The 21,091-nt window shown below is 37.7% G+C and overlaps 1 protein-coding gene across 8 annotated transcripts in view; it reads left to right on the top strand.

Moving 5' to 3' along the window:
* Positions 1-21,091, top strand: part of mast2 (microtubule associated serine/threonine kinase 2) — a 162,896-nt gene that overhangs the window by 69,905 nt on the left and 71,900 nt on the right. Inside the window, exon 1 of one of the 8 annotated variants that reach the window (XM_067459856.1) lies at positions 6,251-6,784. The exons of the other annotated variants lie outside the window; for them this stretch is intronic. Coding sequence (XP_067315957.1) covers positions 6,746-6,784 — 39 coding nt within the window. The 5' untranslated portion in view covers positions 6,251-6,745. Of the gene's footprint in view, positions 1-6,250; positions 6,785-21,091 lie in introns of those variants that run through there. 8 annotated transcript variants of the gene reach the window in all.

Below are 21,091 nucleotides of genomic sequence, written 5' to 3'. Positions count from 1 at the left end.
AATGCATACAATTGCCATATTATATTAAATAAAAATCTATTTCAAATTACTTTAAAAAGGTAAACATAGTTCAATCTAAAACTAAACCTACAACCAAAAAATCTAAATAGTAGTAATATAAATAACAATAATGCCAATATAAATATTCTATAAATTCTATATAATATAAATATTCTATAAATTCTATAAATTTTCTATAAATAATATAAATAACTAAACATTGTATTTATGTTGTGCAACTTAACTTTCATGTTTCAGCTCCAGCTCAGGCATGACATAAGCATTTACTGTCTTATTTACTCCTTTACTGAAGCAAAACATATTGGACAGGTTAACTTGGAATAAGAGATGTGCGGATCAGCTATCGTCACTGAATCAGCTGTTAGAAGCAAACCATCCATCCGCACCAGGTGGTCACAACTTCAAATCCTCCGCGTTAAGCGCGATGCTATCGTCACATATTAGCTACACTGAAGTAGGTTGCTGAACAAAACAAAACAACTTATTTGGCAAAATTACATTTACATAAACCAGGGTCGACAACCTATACATCACACGGAGGAATAACCGCTAGAACGTGATCAAACGCGAGATCTGTTTAATTCAGTTAAAGTACATCACACATGCTGATCTTTTGAGCTAATCATTCATCATTGTAACACAGCTTGTTTTAAGTTTGTAGCTATAAATATGATTAAAGTGTTAAATTACACAAATCAATGAAAGCACGCAGCTCTGAGCTCTGAAAGCACGAGCGCTGCTCATCACAAGCGCGCGCGCGCGCGCGCGTTACAGTGTGTTCTGATGTTTGTTGCGCCTATACTGAGGTCATCTAATGGTGCATTTCGAAGATATTATCAAGTAGGATATATAAAGTCTCATTAAAGCTTTCACACACATCACAATGACGGTGATCCATATGCAAAGCTGCAAACTCCATCGCGTTCATGTGTTTGGGTTGCTCGTATCTCCTCAGCTGACGGGTGTAGCCTACTGCCGCAAATGAAACTTAAATGTTCAGCGTCGCATCCTGAAGCTCAACACACAGTTGTCTTCATTTAAAAACAGCTTTACTAAATGATATTACCAGTGCTGATGCCCGCCCGCTCTCTCTCTCTCTCTCTCTCTCTCTCTCTCTCTCTCTCTCTCTCTCTCTCTCTCTCTCTCTCTCTCTCGCATTGCGGTCTTTGATCTCGACATGAGCTGAAAACGAAAGTTAAAGAACGACACGCATTCATTGCGTTTTAGCGTGATATGAGAGTTCTGCGTCTTTATTAAAATCAACATATTAACGATTTCTCTCATCCACCTGCAATTTTTGGGATGTTTACACACCTGAACCGCGGATATAGCCGCAATCCGCTCATACTCCGAGTCCTTACACAAAAAATGTCTTTCTGCAATATCCGTGTGTAGTTAAATGGACTAAGCGAAGCATCGAGGCAGATGATTTTGCCTCGAGGATTTTTTTGATTCGATTAACTCGAGTTACTCGATGAATCGTTTCAGCCCTACATCTAAGCAATCTAAGACCATTGCGATTTTTGGAGGGATGGGCTTCATAGAAGCAGGAAGCAAACGAGCCGTTCAAAGGACAGTGGAGACAGCGGTGTGGAATAAAGGTCAAATATAAGAAAAATAGTTAAACTACTTAAACTAACTTAGTTAAACTAACTAATTTTTTTTAATCTGTTTTATTTGTATAACGTGTTATCATAAATGTCATTTGTAGTTAAGTGGCGTGTTAAGGAGCTCCATAAAATGTTTAAAGACTTGTATGGATTGATTTACACCACACAGTACAGTATAACTATTAATGTGGATCTAGATGCTTAAATCAGCTTGTGCTATACTAACATTGACAAAAAATACTGGACCCAATGTTCACACTGCCCTTCAGACATTCACAAACATATTAATAAGGAATGTAGGTTTCCTGCTATAGCAGATGCCTCATTCTCACACCTTTGGCTAACTGGCAAATATTTAGTTACCGAGTAACTACACATGAGATGGTGCCATGTTTTCAGAGAACTGTTGTCAATGATAAGGCTTGTGGCAGTGGGCTACATTACACCTCTAGTCCTTGACTTGACCATTAACCCTTGAACTTAGATGTGATAAATCAGATTCTGTATGTACAAGTGTGTGTAAAGGGTCACATCGGCTGCTTTATCTTGCTTATTTAGCTGGACAGTTTATTTAAAGCGGCTGTGCAGACAGATTTCTGTAGTTTATATTGAACTGGACTTAATAGTCCATTGGAGATACAAAAATGGAACCTCTATGCACACCTTGGCTTGTACATTTTTAGTCACCAGACTAATTTACTTTATTATATTGTATTATACTTAAAGGCCCACTGAAGTGCTTTTGAACGGGCCACATTATTCAATGTGTTGACATAATTTCCCCTGAAACAGCTCCAGCTGTTAGCAGCTCCTCCCCTTTTTAAAACAGCCAATAGCGTTTTGTTAATATATATTTTGACTAGAGCGGACCTTTCTGTTTGGTAAATCCTGTTTCCTCTAACACTGTTTATCATCATAATCTCCTCCATATCGCTTTGAAATGCAGCATTCTGTGCAGAATTCAAATGGGTCGCTATGTTTGTTGTCTGTGACGACTCGCGGATATGATCTACGCTGTGCTCTCGTGTCTGTGACTTAGTCTAAATTTAGACTGGTGTGTGTGCGCTGCTGCGGTGCGTGAAACTAACATGAAACCAGACCTCATTCGCCTCAACTGAAAGCATATTTACACTGAATCATTTCACATATATAGTGCGCTATGTGCCTTTCATCATATAGAAATTAGTAAATGTGTGTTAACAACTGAATGATTTCAGCCGCAGCTTCAGCAGTGTAGGGGCGAGCTTTAGATTCTAGAGAGCATTTTGATTGGACAGAAGATTTGACGAGAAGTCTGCGATGAGGTCATCAAAATCTGAGATTCGTTTTAACGGAAGTGAGAGACTGTAAATTTTGAATGCTTATATCTCCTAAATTCCAATTTTGTCATTGTTTTGGAACATACCAGCTTATTTATAACTTTAAGGCTAACAAAGTCATACCAAAAGCATTTTTTTTGTTTTAATATATATATACCGTGTGTGTGTGTGTGTGTGTGTGTGTGTGTGTGTGTGTGTGTGTGTGTGTGTGTGTGTGTGTGTGTGTGTATATGTATATATATATATATATATATATATATATATATATATATATATATATATATATATATATATATATATATATATATATATATATTAGTTACACCTAATTTATCAATGTCTTTGTAAAATGGCACCACTTTTTAAATATCTGAACGTATACTCTTAAAATCAGTCAATCAAGAATTAGACTTTTATGATATTATGATAATTAAACACTATTTAATGATAGAACTTTAGTAATTTAGTACTGGTAACCATGTATTTATTACTGCTGGTGGTGCTTAAGATGGTGTTTCTGTAAAAAAATAGATAATAATATAATAATAATAATAATAATAATAATAATAATAATTCTACTACCAATAACAATATACACTTTTTATTTTGTATATTTTTGTAACAATATACTTAGCTGCTGGCTCAGACTGATTTGCTGAAATCAAAACAGGGAAAGGAAAATATGAGCACTAGCCAATGTTTGTGCATTAGTTCTGCCCACTACCGGAAAAAACAACAACATATCTTCTGCTTGTTCTTTAAAGTTTAATAATTCTAAATGAACACTGGTATTTTGACAAGAAAATACAACAACATTTTTTTTACAGCAAAGAATATTATTAACATATCGCGTCAATTCTGTGTGGTATGTAAGTTCTCTCTCTCTTTCTTTTTCTCTCTTTCTCTTTTTTTGTGAATCACTGAATCATTATTCTTTCTTTCTCCTCTCATAAAGGGTTGTGACCATCTGTGCTTATCCATGTATAGACATTAGTCCTGTAAAACATTGTGGAAAAAATGTTTGTGATCATAAATAGCTATATATGTATATATAAAAAAATGCAGCTATGTTGTTGGAAAATTAGTACAAAGCTTCAGTAGCTGTTACTGCCCTCTATTTAAGAGTCATTAAAAATCCTTCTTAAAACTGTGTATAGGTCAGGGAGCATGATTCTATGATTTAAATGTTTTATTTTTTGTTTATAATTAATCATACTAAATTGACAGTCCTAGTAATTACAGATTAATCATTACAAATTACAAAGCTAGTAATAATTAAATGTTTTTGCCAATCTACTTGTGAATGCTGAGTTCAGATTATTCATTGTATTCTCATAGTGCCTGCACACTTACAGTTGCTGTTGTTTTGTGATCTTACTACAAAGACATGTGCACATAGAAAATCCAAACACACAATTTGCTTTTCCTCTGGCACTCACCTGATCATATAATGACTCTCTGTCCGCTCTTCACTGTGTGCGTAGGAGGACAGAGCTTCTCTCTCCATTTCTCTCTCACTCTCTCTTTTTCCACTGCACATACATTTTCTGCTATGCTCATGTTTGTTATCTTGCCTGCTATGCATCTTCTATGATGTCAGGAAAAGAGAGGAGAGGTGGGTGATTAATAAATGTGTATGTATGTATGGCGTTGGCAATGGCAATGTTCTGCCTATGGACGATAATTCCTCTTGCTTTTGTTCCTGCAGTCCCTTGAGATGAACAAAGCCGCTGCTAATGTATCACTGTACTGAAGGAAAGCCTTGCACAATCTCATTAGACTGTCATTACCAAATATATCGATATTAAACTCGCTTATTTTCCTGGTACAAAACACACGCCCTATCTGAACAGGAAGGATAGGTGTAAAGAATAGATCATTTTGTGCTTGTTGGTTAAATAGAAAGAGAAGAGAGATTATATTTGTGCATGTGTATTTTTATGTTTTGGGGTAAAGCAGAGTGTTGTGAGCAGAATGGCAGAGAAGGGAGTGAAGGGGTGGGGCCTTTTGGCTCCCCCATTCATATTATGCAAATGGCTGTGAGTCTGTGTGCGTCTGATTGGCTGGCTGGATGTGTTGCTGGCTGATAGGACAGATAAAGCAGCATTCAGCAGTGAGGCGCTGGGAAGAGGAGGAGGACAGCTTACAAGAAACAGAGAAAGAAAAACGGAAGATACAGAAGGCTTTAATGTACAGCACAAGCAAAGACAAGAAATACAGCAATTTTATTCCTTTAACAACCTGCATGTGCCTAATATAAGACTGTACAAACGGAAGATTTAAATGACAAGATTGAATGTGACTGGATTGTGACTCTACCGTTGCAGCCCCTCCGGCAGGCAGCCCATTCACAAACAGCGGACCGCTTCAAGTGCTTTGACACGGGAGAAGATGAGGAAAATCTGACTGACACTCCTCCTGCATGGAATTTTTATCTTGTCCTTGGTCTCAGTCGTCTTTAGGAAACCAATTCTGGCTGTAGTCCAGTTCATCATGCTGAGCTGAGGAAGCTGAATAAAGCCAGCAAGATATGCGAAGAAAAAGCAGACAAGCAGTCAGCGTGAGTGCAGCGTCTGTTTGCACCTGCCACTGAAAAGACAGCTCTGCCAGCACGGCTTTTGTCGTCCGCCTGCCTTCCTGGCGAATGAGAGACCGAGGCCTCTCGGCCGAGGGGAATGGAATTCAGCCATGCGGCTCTGACTGGAGTTGTTGTTTGCCTTGTGCTGTCAGTGGGCAGCCAGTGCCTTCGTTCCTCCTGCTGCTGCTGCTGACTGTTTCCAGATCATCTCAAGAGTGTAGGCTGAAAATATTCTCTGCTTGCTTCCGCCCTTCCACTTTTAGCCGCTCTTGGGCAGAGGCAAGTGATAAACAACTAACTTGATGACTTGAATTAACCTACTAGGTGGATGGATGCACTCGGTGTTAAACTTAACTTGGTCGGTTAAATGGAGTCTGTTAAGCCTTAAACAGATTCTGCATCTCTGGAGGACTCCGCTGGCCTGAATATTTTTCTATTTTCATCCCTCAAGGTGCCATTTTTATCATTAACTGTCCACCGGTTACGCAGAGGCTGTAGTTTCCATAGAAATGAAGATATCTGGGAATCTCTGGAGACTGAGAGTGTCAGAGTAAGGTGACGGGGAGGTACAGGAAAATAAATCTGTTGTGTTTCCTTTAGTCTGGGATGAAAAGATGTTTGGATGATAATGGAGGTCACCTGTGCTGAATGGATGAATGAAGCAAGAGTTTCAGAGAGGTGCATATTTTCCAGCCATTCCTCACTCTGAGGAAGTGAAGATACGCTGTTTTCAAAGCTCTCCTATCTTTGAACTGCCAGAAGCAAACAGTGAACAGAGAAGAAGAATGTTAGCCATGCGCTGAAATGCTCTCCTACTCTCAATCGACTCTTTCAGTGTTCTCACGGTGAACTATATTCTTCAAATTTGTCCATTTTTGGAATATCTGTTGGAACTCATACTGTCAAATAGAGGGCGTTATTTTCATGAATGTCTGATGCTATTAGGGGAGAACAATTACAAACAAGACTTGTAGCAAGAAGGAAAAGTTGTTCAATAGTCATTTGCTAATCTTATAGGATGATCGCATCTATTTTTACTGTGGATGAGCATGACATCAGCAAAGAGCAAATTCTCAGCACTAATATCCAAAGCCTGGTCTCTGTCAGATCATTTGTGCCTCATGGACTTCTGATAATTCTTAGGTAGAGGACTTTATCCTTAATTAGGAAATTGAGACAACGTCACTAAAGTCGAGATCCAGATACAAGAGAGTAAAATGGATGATTCCAGTATATTAAGACGGAGAGGCCTTCAGGTAAGGATGAATAATGCTTCTAACATTATCTAAAAACTTGTTTGAAAGTTCTTTTCTTGTTTACTCCAGTTTAATATATGTGACTAGTCACATTTCATCCTTTCATTTTGCTTCCTTTATTATTCTTCACTATTACTGTGAAATGTCAGCACTTTCAAAAAATGTAAGCACTGCAAAAGCAAGAAAACTCTGCCTTGAGATCAAATTATCCAGTTTTGTTAAGCATTGTGAACCTTTCGAATGTGTCTCGGTGATAACAGATTGCCGTGCTCATGGAGGGATTTCAAATTAATTCATAGCTAAATTCAGCATTTTCCTTCTCGTATCTGCTTGTCTGTCCCTCATTCTTCAAATTATTTGCTTACTAGATTTCCTGTCTCCTTTTTTATTTAAATTACAGGAACTGTCAATAGTCATCATCATGACTCAGTGTTTTAAATGGGTACAAACCTTTTGTTTTGGCAGCTGAACGAAGATCGCGTTGGACCAAGTTAGAATGTGAAGTGATGAAATTTTTTAGATTTTCCATGTTCTAGGAACAAGTATCCGGAATTGTAACTAGTCTGGCAACAACCATGTGTGGCAGTAACAGTGCTAGGCTTTCTGGCCTGAGACAACAAAAACGTGTGTGTGTGTGTATATATATATATATATATTAGGGCTGGGCAAGTTAACGCGTTATCACATTAATTAATTAACGCCGACAATTATTTTATCGCGCATTAACGTAGTTATTTATTATTATATTGAACGCCCGTTGCTCGCTGCCTTTGAATACACATACAGACAAACTATGGTCACAGGAGAATACAGTGCTGTCTGTAAGCCAAGGGCTTGATATTCTTTGTCTGGGACAAATAAAATATTAAAATAACCAGAAACACAAGAATGATTCAGATTTTTTTTGTTGTTATTGTTATTACATTCAATGTAAACAGCGATTGATAATGGAGTGTATCTCTGCCTCTGGTAACAAAGTTGCGTTGAGCCTCGCACTGCCTGTCTCTTTGTGAGAGACATTCGTGGATAAATCAAAACAAGTGAGCAGCAATATAAACTCACAGAAGAAACATCCTGGGGTAAAACTGAGTTTTTTGTAGTTATTGATATTTATGATTTATGATATTGTTTATAACACAAGTCGACTTTGCAATCGTGAACTGTGTAGCATGAATGGTGTTGCCTAGCTCAATAAACAAGTAGCTTAATTAATATTAAGTTACTTAAATTTTTAGATCCAAACAACGTTTTTTGTTCCATTTCACATATGATTTCACCGACGAAAATAGTTCCAAAAGAAAGCAATACTCAGCGCGGTGTTTTGTTACTGAATGATTCAGCGTTTTTAATGAGTCATTTGAATGAATGACTCAATGACTAACTTATGAAGACGATCACTTGCTGCCCCCTGTTGGCGGTTATGTTTAAAAGTATGATTGCATGTTTTATTTAGAACATCAGTCTTATAACATTATTTATTGCAGCTGTATTTTTGCAATTTAAATTATTTAATTTGATTGATCACAGCCTATAGTGTCTTTACTATTATAACTGAATTTATTAATCAAATGTAAGAATTTAACATGAAAGATGATGCATACATTTAATAAGATTTTAAAAATAAATGGCCTTTATAAAATTAAATAACGCCCTGGGGTGAATATCACAAATATGCAGATTTAAGTAGGCCTATGTAAAAGCTGACAGAACACTGATGAGGATATTACTACAGAATCAATATGTATACTACCAATTTAATTTAATTTGATTAAATTAATGTTTAAGTTGATATTAACAAGAAATATTGTAACTGTTACTAACTTTTAACTACTGTAAAAAGCACCTTATTTGTTTAAAGTGTTTGCAAACCATATGTTAATGCACTTTTGTTCATATAGCAGCACTTTTGTATTCATTATTAAATTTTGCTCATACTGCGACTAATCGTGATTAATTGTTTTTTAACTATTTATTTGTATGATACAGCTGCAAATAAGTATTTGAACACCTGTCTATCAGCTAGAATTCTTACCCTCAAAGACCTGTTAGTCTGCCTTTAAAATGTCAACCTCCATTCCATTTATTATCCTAAATTAGATGCACCTGTTTCAGGATGTTAGCTGCATAAAGACACCTGTCCACCCCATAAAATCAGTAGGAATCCAACTACTAACATAGCCAAGACCAAAAAGCTGTCCAAAGACACTTGAGACAAAATTGTACAACTCCATAAGGCTGGGAAGGGCTACGGGGAAATTGCCAAGCAGCTTGGTGAAAAAAGGTCCACTGTTGGAGCAATCCTTAGAAAATGGAAGAAGCTAAACATTACTGTCAGTCTCACTTGGACTGGGACTCCATGCAAGATCTCACCTTGTGGGGTCTCAATGACCCTAAGAAAGGTGATAAATCAGCCTAGAACTACAAAGGAGGAGCTGGTCAATGACCTGAAAAGAGCTGGGACCACCATTTCCAAGGTTACTGTTGGTAATACACTGAGACGTCATGGTTTGAAATCATGCATGGCACGGAAGGCTCCCCTGCTTAAACCAGCACATGTCCAGGCCAGTCTTAAGTTTGCCAATGACCATTTGGATGATCCAGAGTCATGGGAGAAAGTCATGTGGTCAGATGAGACCCAAATAAAACTTTTTGGTCATAATTCCACTAAACGTGTTTGGAGGAAGAAGAATGATGAGTACACCCCAAAAAAAACATACTGTGAAGCATGGGGGTGGTAGCATCAGGCTTTGGGGGTGCTTTTCTGCACATGGGACAGGGCGACTGCACTGTATTAAGGAGAGGATGACCGGGGCACCATGCATTGCAATATTTTGGGGAACAACCGCCTTCCCTCAGTTAGAGCATTGAAGATGGGTCAAGGCTGGGTCTTCCAACATGAAAATGACCCGAAGCACACAGCCAGGATAACTAAGGAGTGGCTCTGTAAGAAGCATATCAAGGTTCTGGTATGGCCTAGCCAGTCTCCAGCCCTAAACCGAATAGAGAATCTTTGGAGGGAGCTCAAACTCCGTGTTTCTCAGCGACAGGCCAGAACCCTGACTGATCTAGAGTAGATCTGTGTGGAGGAGTGGACCAAAATCCCTCATACAGTGTGTGCAAACCTGGTGAAAAACGACAGGAAACATCTGACCTTTGTAATTGCAAACAACGGCTACTGTACCAAATATTAACATTGATTTTCTCAGGTGTTCAAATACTTATTTGCAGCTGTATCATAAAAATAAATTATTTTAAAAATCATACATTGTGACTTATGGATTTTTAAAATTAGATTATGTCTCACAGTGGACATGCACCTACGATGACAATTTCAGACCCCTCCATGATTTCGAAGTGGGAGAACTTGCAAAATAGCAGGGTGTTCAAATATTTATTTTCCTCACTGACACACACACACACATTAACACTTCATCATCTGACGCAGATACTAAACTGGGAGTGTAATCACACACATCAACAAATATATTCCTGGCTTTTTGCACACCCACCTCTTTTACACCCTTCAGTCTTGTTTTTTTTACCCTATTGTAACAGTCCAAGAGATTGTTGTGTAACCGCATCCATCTGCTAGTTAACTCAAGTAGATGACAAATTCTCTGCTGAATTTGAGAACATAGCCCCTTGATGCTATGTACGTCAAGGGATTTATAAGAGGGTTTTTCATATCTTATATCTATATATTTAGTATCAACTCTAATTTAAACACAGGGTTATCTACACAATTCGGTGCAGGATTCAGACTGCAATTTGAGAAGCTATTTGATTGTGTATTTTATCTCCTAGACCACAGGGGCTGTCTGTGCAGATGATAAGATGTTAGTAAACAAGACGAAAAGAGAAATTACATTGTCCTGTTGTAATTTAGATAATATTTAAAAGACACTTGTGAGCGGTGCAGGCTTGCACTGAAGTGTCATTCACTGGAAAAGCTTTCACTGTTGAAGGGCAGCACAGGCGCAGTTTGTTTCCATTCTGGGTAATAGCTGGGTTTTAAGGCACTTTACAGTTCTTGGGGCCAGGGCTGTCTTTTGTGCTAGGGTGTCTGTGTTTTTGCCCGTGGGCTGTGGGGCTGGTTGTGGTTTAGCTGAACTCAGTGTTGTGTCTGTTCACTCAGCTGTGTAGTGGGGAGGGTTTGTCTCGATAAATCCACCGTAGGGCTTTCTGTCTGCCAGATCCGGACAGTGAGATGAAGCAGTGGGCTTATTCCGCTGTAACATCTACTGTAACATCTCATTTAACTTTATATCCTGTTTCGACAAGCACTCTGAGTCAGTCAGCAGAATCTGAACAACACCAGTTGAAACACAAATACGACCATTCAAAAGTGGGTCTGTAAGGTTTTAAATGTTTTTAAAAGTATCTTATGCTCACCAAGGCTGTGTTTAGATTTGTTTAAAAATCATAATGTAAATTTTAATTTTGTGAAATATTATAATTTAAAATAACTTTCTATTTGAATCTGTTTAAAAATGTCATGTTTTCCTGTGATGGCAAATCTGAGATTTCAGCAGTATTTATTCCAATCTTCAGTGGTCACATAATTCTTCAGAAATTATTCTACTCAAGAAACATTTATCATTGACGTTGAAAACAGTTGTGCTGCTAAATATCTTTGTGATAATCATAATACATTTTTATTTCAGTATTCTTTAAATCCAAATTTCAAAAGCAGCCCTTTATTTATTTATTTATTTATTTTATTTAACAATCTGTACTGTCACAATTCTTTCAAAAATACAAACATTTTCTGACCCCAGACTTTTGAATGGTAATGTATGCAATTTTTCTCAGGGGGTCCTTTAAATCTATATTTTTTTACGAACCTATTGACTGATTGCTGATGAATAGGTCATTATGGCTTTACGCCATGCATCCCGTTAATGCTCTAAAGTGGTCTGGGCAGTTAGTCACATGGGGACCAGGCCCAATATGGCTGGCCAGTAAGAGACACAATGCCCTGGAAAGCCGCATTTGGCAGTGTTTATGGGGTGAGGTTGAAGGGGGAGACTAAATCTCTGTAATGCTCCTGAGTGGTCTCCTGAGGCCCAGACTTGGTAAATGCCTTTTCCTCAATGTCATTGGTCATCCACATGCCCCTGACAATCAAACACTTTAAATTGTTCATTAGGCACTTAGGAATGGCGTGAAACCCTTTATCAAATTGTTAAATTGTTAATAAATCAGAAGAAAAAAAAAATTCTGACAATGCAGCTTTTATATGTATGCACCAAATGTATGTTATATTCACTTAGAATATGGAGTCACAGGTATGTGGTTATTAGCATTTTTGTGCTCAAACAATTCATCATAGATAAACATTGCATTAGCTAAAGTTTATTTCTAACTAGCTCTGTTTACAATGCACTAAATCACAGTCACCTGCACCACAATGTATTGTGAGTCTAGTTTATGTAAAAACCTAAAAGTGCATTTTGTTTTTTAAATATATATTTGTTTAATTTAGATTTTTTTTTAAAAGTGATTTACCCAATTTATTATTGAAATAAACTCTAATTAGTATTGGCCTTAGCATTGTGAATGTCTGTCTGACCATACCAGTTTGTTTTTCTCAAGAACAGATTGTTTTATAAACCAATCACAATGTAGAGAAGGTTTAGCAAAAAGGTTGTCTGTCCATGTAAAACTAAATGATGGATATTTTTTATGCAAGAAACCTTGATCTAGCATTATAAACTAAGTTACACATTTTAAAAAAAAATGAAACCACAAGATGTAACCCATTTAAACACTTTGCAGCCTTACTAAAAACACGATAGCTTAGTACTTCAGTCAATTTTTAAAGGTTAAGTAGAGATTGGCCTGTTACATAATGCCAGGTTTTGTGCTCCCTTTTATTCCCCGTTTGGAAATTCACCTTTAGAAAATATTAATATGTCCATCCAGCTTAAGTGGAATTTAATTTGAGGTGAAAGTGAAATAAATAACCTTTTTTTTGTGATAGGTAATGTCTTTTGTTTTGCTCTTCACTCTTGTCTGTGGTGATGTTGCAGGCTTGATTTTTCCTCATGATTAATCAGATGAATGCCATCCAATGAAATTCAGTTTTGCATGTTACATGTTCTGGTGTGACTGAACACACTGGTTGATCCCACTATATTGCTTAATATGTGTTGTTAAGATATTGCCTAATTCGAACATTGCAGTTTCAGGCAGTTAATCTGTGAACTGCACCCTTTGTCAAGGCATTAGCACTGGGAATGAAGGTCTCTGTTCTCTAGCTCTTTTGTTTGTGTTGATGAGCTAGAGATGGAGAGGATGGTGTCAGGGCTTTTGGTCTTCAGTTGCAGATGAGCTCTGGAGGAGTGGAGCGTAAAGGTGCCGTTGGGCTCTTTATCTTTATGTTTCTTCCATTTCCTGACAGTTTAGAGAGTTAAATTGTTCTTATGCCCTGGTGCGTTTGTAGACGAGGATTTCAGACATCAGGAGATTGTACCTGTGGGCTGTATTGAATCAGAAAAGAAATGGAGGAGGTGATAGATATGGTGCAGCTTTTGGGAGATGAGCTCTTTAGGTGGTAGTTCAGGTTGTAATGGCACATTTTTGACTCCTATTGCTTTTTATTAACCACAACAGCCTGATGCAATGACCCATTTTTATGCTTAGTCTTTTTCAACAGCTTGCACCGATAAATAATTGGATGGATCAACTTATTTTTTATGTACATAATATTTTTGTCTAATTTGTGTAGTTTATTATTTAAAGAGTTGATATTCAAACAATTTAAGTAGTGTAAATTAATACCAGCGAAATATAATAAATATTTCCCACTTTGACACTTTTTTCAGTGTTTTTAATCTGTCTTCTGGCAGACTACCAATATTGAAGCAAATGGTTCAAATTCAGCAAGGAATTATCGTTTTGGGCTGTGTAAGCAAAAACAGCAGCATATCAAGTAATCTGCTTTTACTTTAGCAGATTAAAAGTAGTCAAAAAGGTTTCAAGATGTCTTAATCAGTCAGAGTTGTTCTAAAAGGAATGGTGAAAGGGTATGCTGATCACTTATGGCTATGGCCCGCTCCAGGACGCTACCAGCAGACAGTGATGAGAACAGAAAGCCATTAGCCTGCAGGCGCTCACTGAGCTGGTACGGAGTCAGACTGTGCATTCTCAAGGAATCGATACAGGCTGCATCTCTAGCTGGGCAGGTAAGAGAAAAAAAAATAACATTTAGGGTTTGTAAGCAGTGCTTATTCAATATAATTTATTTTGAGAGGACATTGAGGGCCATTTCAAAATTTTGTCAGCATATTTCAATGTGTTACATTTTTTAAAATGTTTTATGAAAATCATTTTTTTTCAACATTTACAGACATTTGGTGTAGAAACAAACAAAAAAGCAACAATAGAATTATGACAAACAGTGCTGTCTGCTTGATGTGATATATTTAATTTCTACGAATGATCTTCAAACTAGAGTAATGGAACAGACTCTGAGGTCATTTGTGCAATACACATGAAATTTGGCGTGCAAAATCTGTTGAAACCTACTACTAAAACCATCCACATTATCTAGTCATTGAAATTTGGCAGTTGTGGCCCTGATTTCCACTTTTCCAATATGCTTGGAGCCCAGCAATTGCTGCTCTCTTTTATAAATGTGCTCTTCTAACCTTCAGCTCAGGCAATTCATCACAAAATAAATAAATAAATACAAAAACATCTCGTCATTCTGTTTCTTAATGTCTCTGTCAGATCCTGTCTTGAGGCATGACTGACACTTTTTGATTACTGACGCAGCTCTGTATTTTCGCACGGTAGAAACAGCAGTCATGGCTGTTGAGCCGCTAAATAACTCGTGACCGCACTCTGACCAGAACAGCCGCTTACCAAGAAGCTAAAGGGATAGTTTCTGATGACTCGGCAATGTATTAGAATGGGCATTAGTCTAGTTTCCTCAGAGATTTACATTATCATTAATATTCCTCTTTTAGTACTACATTACCCCAAAGAATAGCTTGATATCGTAATTAAGGATAAAGGCCCGTTGGTTTTTAGCACTTCAGGCACTTAGTGTACACTAAGAATAGCTGTTTAGAATAGATGTACAATGTTTCCCATTGTAGACGTTGTCCTAATCCCCTCTTCGGCCTGTATAAGATAGGCTTGAATGAACACAGCTCTGTGAAAGTCATATTATTCTAGTGCACCGCACTTTCATTAAAGAAAGCTCGCTCTGTAAGGTCGTTCAGACTGCAGAGTTGCTTGTGTCCTTGTTTTGTCTATCCTCATAACAGTTCAATGCATTCTAAACACTTTTCACTGTATTTTCCTAGTACCTGTTTCCCTGAAAATAAGTTCTTGACTGAAACTTGTTTTGCATGTAATATGATAAGGCTGTTTCATGATTTCCTGATTATATCAGCATCCAGAGGAAAAAATAGCAAAAGAGGGCCTTTGTGTTTGTGCACTTTTTTTGTGGTTGATTTTTCCAAGGCAGAAGGTAGGAAAATACAGGATATTGATGTAACAAAGAAAAACGACAGAAAATAAACATAAAAGACTAACTGAGAGATCATCAATTTATTTATGCTTTTACAATCATAATTATTTTGCATCCCATCCATTTGTTGTGCTATATACTATTGGCTCTTCTGTCTGCACAGTAAAGTCTTGTCTTATCCCAAGATTGTTAAGATTGTTGGACTTTAAAGCTCAATTAATGTGAATCAAGACAACTTGTCTACAATATATTTAACCAGGTTCCTACTTAGGGTAGTGAGGCAGTGCTGTCAGTCCCCCGTCAAAGACTTGCGATAAATGCATTACGGGCACAGCAATACGCTCACTTTGAGACCAACATGAGAGCATGAGCTCATCGTTTTAGGCTGAATAGAGGAGGAGGGGTGAAGGGGAAAATGGCAGAAAGAGAGTAGACTCAGCTGCCAGAGACTGAAACATGCATATACACAAACCCAGACTTGGATTGGTGGCTTCACTGCAGACAGAATTACTTAGCAGTAATGAATTCAGGCTTAATCTGTGTTGTCCCCCTTGTCTTTGAGATAACCATTAAGACAGACACTAAAAGACATTCAATCAATGACAAGTGGGTTAGAAATCCTGTTTGATCATAATCGCAAATCACAAACAGTCAGCAAATTTTACTTGTGTAATGTGACATTTTGCAGTGTAGCAAAGATATTCATTAAGAAGAAAATGGCCTGATTTTATCAATCAGGAACTGATTGAAAAGTGGGAGGTCCAGATCAGAGTGGAGCCTGATCAAGGTTAGAGTCAATTGTGCAAAATGTATTTTAGGATTTCCCAATGTTAACAAATACTTTGTTAAATAAATAATTTACTAGAGCCTGACCGATTTGGGTTTTAGGGGCTAATACTGATATTAGGGAGTAACAAAAGTCTAATATCGGTATGTTGACTATATTTGGGAAAAGAAACGAGATGTCCCGTGGGATAAAATGGACTAACGTTTTGTTAAAATTCACATAAATCTGAATTTTGGTTGACCAGATCGCAAAAGCTGGCAAATCTTAAATTGGGCTAAGCCTCCCTCTCTCATTCCGGCATGTTTTCATGGCTGCGATGTAACATCTGCAAATTTATTTCCATTGTGAACAAAGCTTTGTGCTTTACTCCTGTGGTAAAAATCACGTAAAACAGCCTTCACATACAAAACACTGGGTCAATATTATAGTTCGAAATTATAGTTTTAAGTAGAAAATAGTATGAAAGGAGATAATAAAATACAAAGTGCGAAACTCCTCCTAAGTGGAAGGAAGCTACTTTTTTCCAATCACGTGCAACCTAGCGCGGATGAGTCCTTATTTGGGTTAGTAAACTAACAAAATTTAGTTTTAAAGTAGAATAAAATAAAAAGAGATAAAATACAGAGTAGCCTCTAGTAAATTATATCTTTTTATACAAATGAAAACAAATCACGATAAAGTGAGCATGCTAGTTTTTCTAGCAAAAAATATGAAAGCTTGAATGTAAACCTTTTTTCTTTTTTTTTTGCGGTAATGGTGGTGACGATCTCAGGTATTGCGGTTAAACGGTAACTGTCCCAGTCCTATATGTATCGTCTTTTATGAGAAAGCATTTTCCTGCCATTGAGAGTCTCCGGAATTCCGTGTTTTCACTATAATACGGTAGGGGGTGCCATCTCCAGTACAGGTACAGAATCCCTCAATCAAAACAGAGGTAAAGAAACAGAAACAAGCAATCTGCGTATTAGGGCTGCACGTTTTCAAGTTTTTTATTAACCGTTAACCGAGGCCCTTAGCGGTTAATACTCGGTTAACCATAGTGTGCGTCAGGGTTATTTTTAGCTTATTAATTTGACGACCACCATCTCCGTAGTGAACGCGCCTATAGAGAGAAATGCACATCATGGACTACTACATAATCAGAGAGTAGCCTATTTCTTTTCGTTTTAAATTGTTAAAAGACATTTCAAGTTTCTTAAGATCTATTTCATGTCTGCGAGGCGTACGCTGAGTTTCGTTAAATTAGGATGAGATGCGCTCCAGTTCACGAGCAATGCAAGTGGCCGCCTGCATGATTAGGGCATTAGTAAAATATGCAGCCGAGAATGATTCACACAGACAGCGTTTGACTCGCGCGGCTGCTGAGCCTCTCCCGGCAGAGAGTTCAAGCATCTGTGGACTCGTCCCTTCAGCTCTGGCCATCTTGCTTTCAGTCCGCGATTAGCTTTTTTGTTTTCTTCATTACAGTTAAAGTAACGTCTGCTTTTCTCTAGTCATTCACAAGTTTCTCACTTAAAACTTTCTTTCTTCTGCTCCGTTATGCACAGCGCGCGCGGCTCGCGCTCTGCTTCTGCCCTAATGCGACTTATAGTCCAGTGCGACGTATGTTATTTTCCTCTTCATGACGCATATTTTGACTGATGCGACTCATACTCCGGAGCAACTTATAGCCTGAAAAATGCGGTAAGCACTGCATTGCAATACTTGCATTTTGCCCCGTCACTCTCATTTTTAAAGTGCTCCCACGCTTTCTTTGCCCGCTTAGAAAGCTGGTCATGACTTCTTCTTGTGGATGTCTGGCAGCGCTCTTGCGGTCTCTAGGGGTGCAAACATATATTACAACTAAATTCAAAGCACGTCATTGACGCCACTTAACCGAGTAAAATGTTTCACTCGGTTACGCAATTTTTAACGGTTAATCGGTCAATCGGTTAACCGTGGACACCCCTACTGCGTATGTAAAATAATGCAATCATCAACATTAAACATCATATAAATCAAAACTGCCTAATGTTACTGAATGTAATGTCGACCCAGGATAGGACTGTGATGATTTGGGTGTGTTTATGGACTCAAACTACTCCATCTGTGTTGCATCATCCTTCTGAATCCCATCTGGATGTAGTCTTTAACAAAAACATGATTTTCTCAGCTTTTTAAACAAAATGTTGCTTACCCACATTTAAGCTTTGATAAAAAAGAATGCATGACGCTAGAATAAAACAGAGGCTCTGTTCTTTCTTTTTATATATTGCTTATATTCATGAAACTTGTGAAAATGACCAAAAACGCTAGCGGTGACTGGCAAATTTCTTGTTTACATTCACATAAACAACTACGTTTTCAATGATACTTGACAAGACACCAAGACTTGACATCATTTTGTGTCAATATTCACACACTACGAGACGCTTGGGTGTGCGTTCATATCTGCGGCATATATGCAGATTCTCTCAACTCTCCCGACAACCGAAATGAGAGTTTCTGGTATCTCCACCTGCAGCTCGCTTGACTCTTGCCTTGTGCAGACGCAGTGAATGTGGGGATCTGGTGATAAAATCAGCAGACAGATAAATCGGTCAGGCTCTTTATTTACTGATATTGCCTTAACTTTTAGTACACCATTAAGTCATTGTGTTTTGCATCACCTACAATAGTAGCCTCATAATGCGTTATCTCAATTGCTATAGATTAGCACAATTTCCTATATCTGCACAACCTAGATGACGTCAACTGAAGGAAGGTAATTTCAGAGCCAGAGCGAGTCATTGCATTTTGAGTAAAGATTTTGTACACAAACATTTTTGACATCAATGACATTAACTATTGAATCATTAACAAGAAGACAGTAAATAGGGTCCATTTTAGAGCTATATGAGAGGTTGTAAATAGTGTGTCCTCCTTTGAAGCTTTTGCCTTTTACAGTAAAGCAGCACTAAAAGAAACTTGCCTTTATTAAAAGCCTGCTACAGATATTAAGTTAGGGAAACTAAATCAGTTTTTTATTGGCTTGTGGGTGAAGAATGGAGTAAGATTCCAGAGTAGTGTCTGGACACCCCCCTCTACACCCTTGGCCGTAGGCTAAATATTGTTTCCAAACACAGTTTCACAAAAACAACATATTTGGACAAATGAGGACAATGTACTCCTTTCCTACACTTAGAACTAACAATTGCCTTTTGATAGAAAATATAATAACATGACTGTCATTTTCCTGTTTTTTCCTTCCATTCGCTTCTTTCTCTCTTTTTTTCCCCTTTTGTCTGGCACTTGAAGTCAGTGGTCTCTGCTGTAGCACCTCTCTCAGTAGGCATTAATCAAATGCATAGCAAAATAGCAGTATGTTGGTAGCATGTCTGTCTGTTCACGCAGTTGGGGGTGGTTTTTGATCGTCTGCCTCTCGTGTGGTGTCCTCCCTGGGGAGCCAGACCTCCGTCTACCCTCACGCAGCCGTTTCTCCTTCAGCTTCTAATAATGAGCACCATTGCTCCTTTTGTCTCTCTGTGTATCTGGCAATTTTTCTGCCATCCATAGCACATACATGGGCTCCGTGCCTTGATGGCTCTTTCTCTACATTGGCTCTTTTATTTGTCTGGGTGTGGCGTGGTTCCATCTTCTATTGTTTTCCCAGTCTATTTTCTCTTCTCATTATTTTTTCATTTTCTTTACCTTTCGGTGATTTCATTTTCATGAGTCTTGTGTTCATTTTCTACTACAAGCACTCATTCACTGTCTTCCTCAAAGGCATATTTTAGTAATTGTTGTATTACTCAGGAAAATTCTGTTTTTGTTTTCTTTGGCCAAGACAAATGAGGTTCCCTCGCTAGTGTACAGACGTGTGTGTGTGTGTGTGTGTGTGTGTGTGTGTGTGTGTGTGTGTGTGTGTGCGTGTGTGTGTGTGTGTGTGTGTGTGTGCGTGTGTGTGTGTGTGGATTGTGTTCAGGGTTTATGCGGGGTAGCAGATATCCCAGAAGTGTGAATTTGAAGATGTTTGTGTGTGTCAGGATTTGCACATGGGAGCTGAATACTGACGACTGGAGAAGTGTCTGTTCGCTTACCAGTAATGAACTCAGACTCACAGTCATGGGGGACAGGAAGAATAGTGGGAGAATGTCAGAGACAAAGATGGGACACATATGACTTCATTACTCTCCCAGAGGAGCATGGGATTTGTGTGGTATTGCGCATAATTTTAATAATTCTCGCACTTAAAATGCGAGAAATTCCTGCTAACATTTATTCACTTTAGCATGTAGTTTGTGAGTAAATTAATCCACCAAGATTATAAAATTAAATCAGTCATTTTTAAACATTCTACAAGACTTAATTTCACAAAGGGTGATTCAGCTGCGATGCATTTTCTCTCTCAAAATGCACTAAACATCCATTCATTGGGTCTGCACAAGGCAATTGTCAACAGTCGGGCCAGTGTTGCATCGTCTCTAAAGTTTATTATTTGTGTGTTTTTTTTTCAAAGTAGTACCAATTTAAACATTCAAGCGATTTTAAACTATTCAGTACTCACACGCTCTATGGTATGATTTTCTCTGTGCAAAAAGCCGCCTCACAAACAGCTTGCGAGTTATTTTTCACAGATTATAGTGCTTTAATGGTCAAAAACGCACAAAATTGTCAACATCCTATTCGGTTATGCCTTAATACTGGACTAAAATACTATCCAGTGTTATTTTACATCTGATTACTTTATTCAGTTTCTTCTACTGTTAGATCTACCCAACAAGAAGTTTGTTTTAATTTTATTTATTTAATTTGTATTGTTATTGTATTGTATTTATTCATGCTACTTTTTTCAATTTAATTAAAAGATTGAAATCAAGATTTCTTGCGTCTTGTAAACTCTTAGAGGAACAAAATGTGCTAGAAATAGTTATATTTTTCTTATGTTAAGGTTTCTGTTGGTAACAAATTTTTGTTTCTGCTAAAAAAATAAAATAAAAATAAAAAACTTGCAACAAGCTGAAAATTAAACATTTATGATCGATGTTCCCTCTAATTTCTTTTTTCGCTTAGCAAAAAT

The sequence above is a fragment of the Pseudorasbora parva genome, chromosome 12, assembly GCF_024679245.1.
Source record: "Pseudorasbora parva isolate DD20220531a chromosome 12, ASM2467924v1, whole genome shotgun sequence".
Taxonomy (NCBI): domain Eukaryota; kingdom Metazoa; phylum Chordata; class Actinopteri; order Cypriniformes; family Gobionidae; genus Pseudorasbora; species Pseudorasbora parva.
The sequence above is the reverse complement of the archived record's forward strand: the minus strand, read 5'-3'. Positions and strand labels throughout refer to the sequence as shown.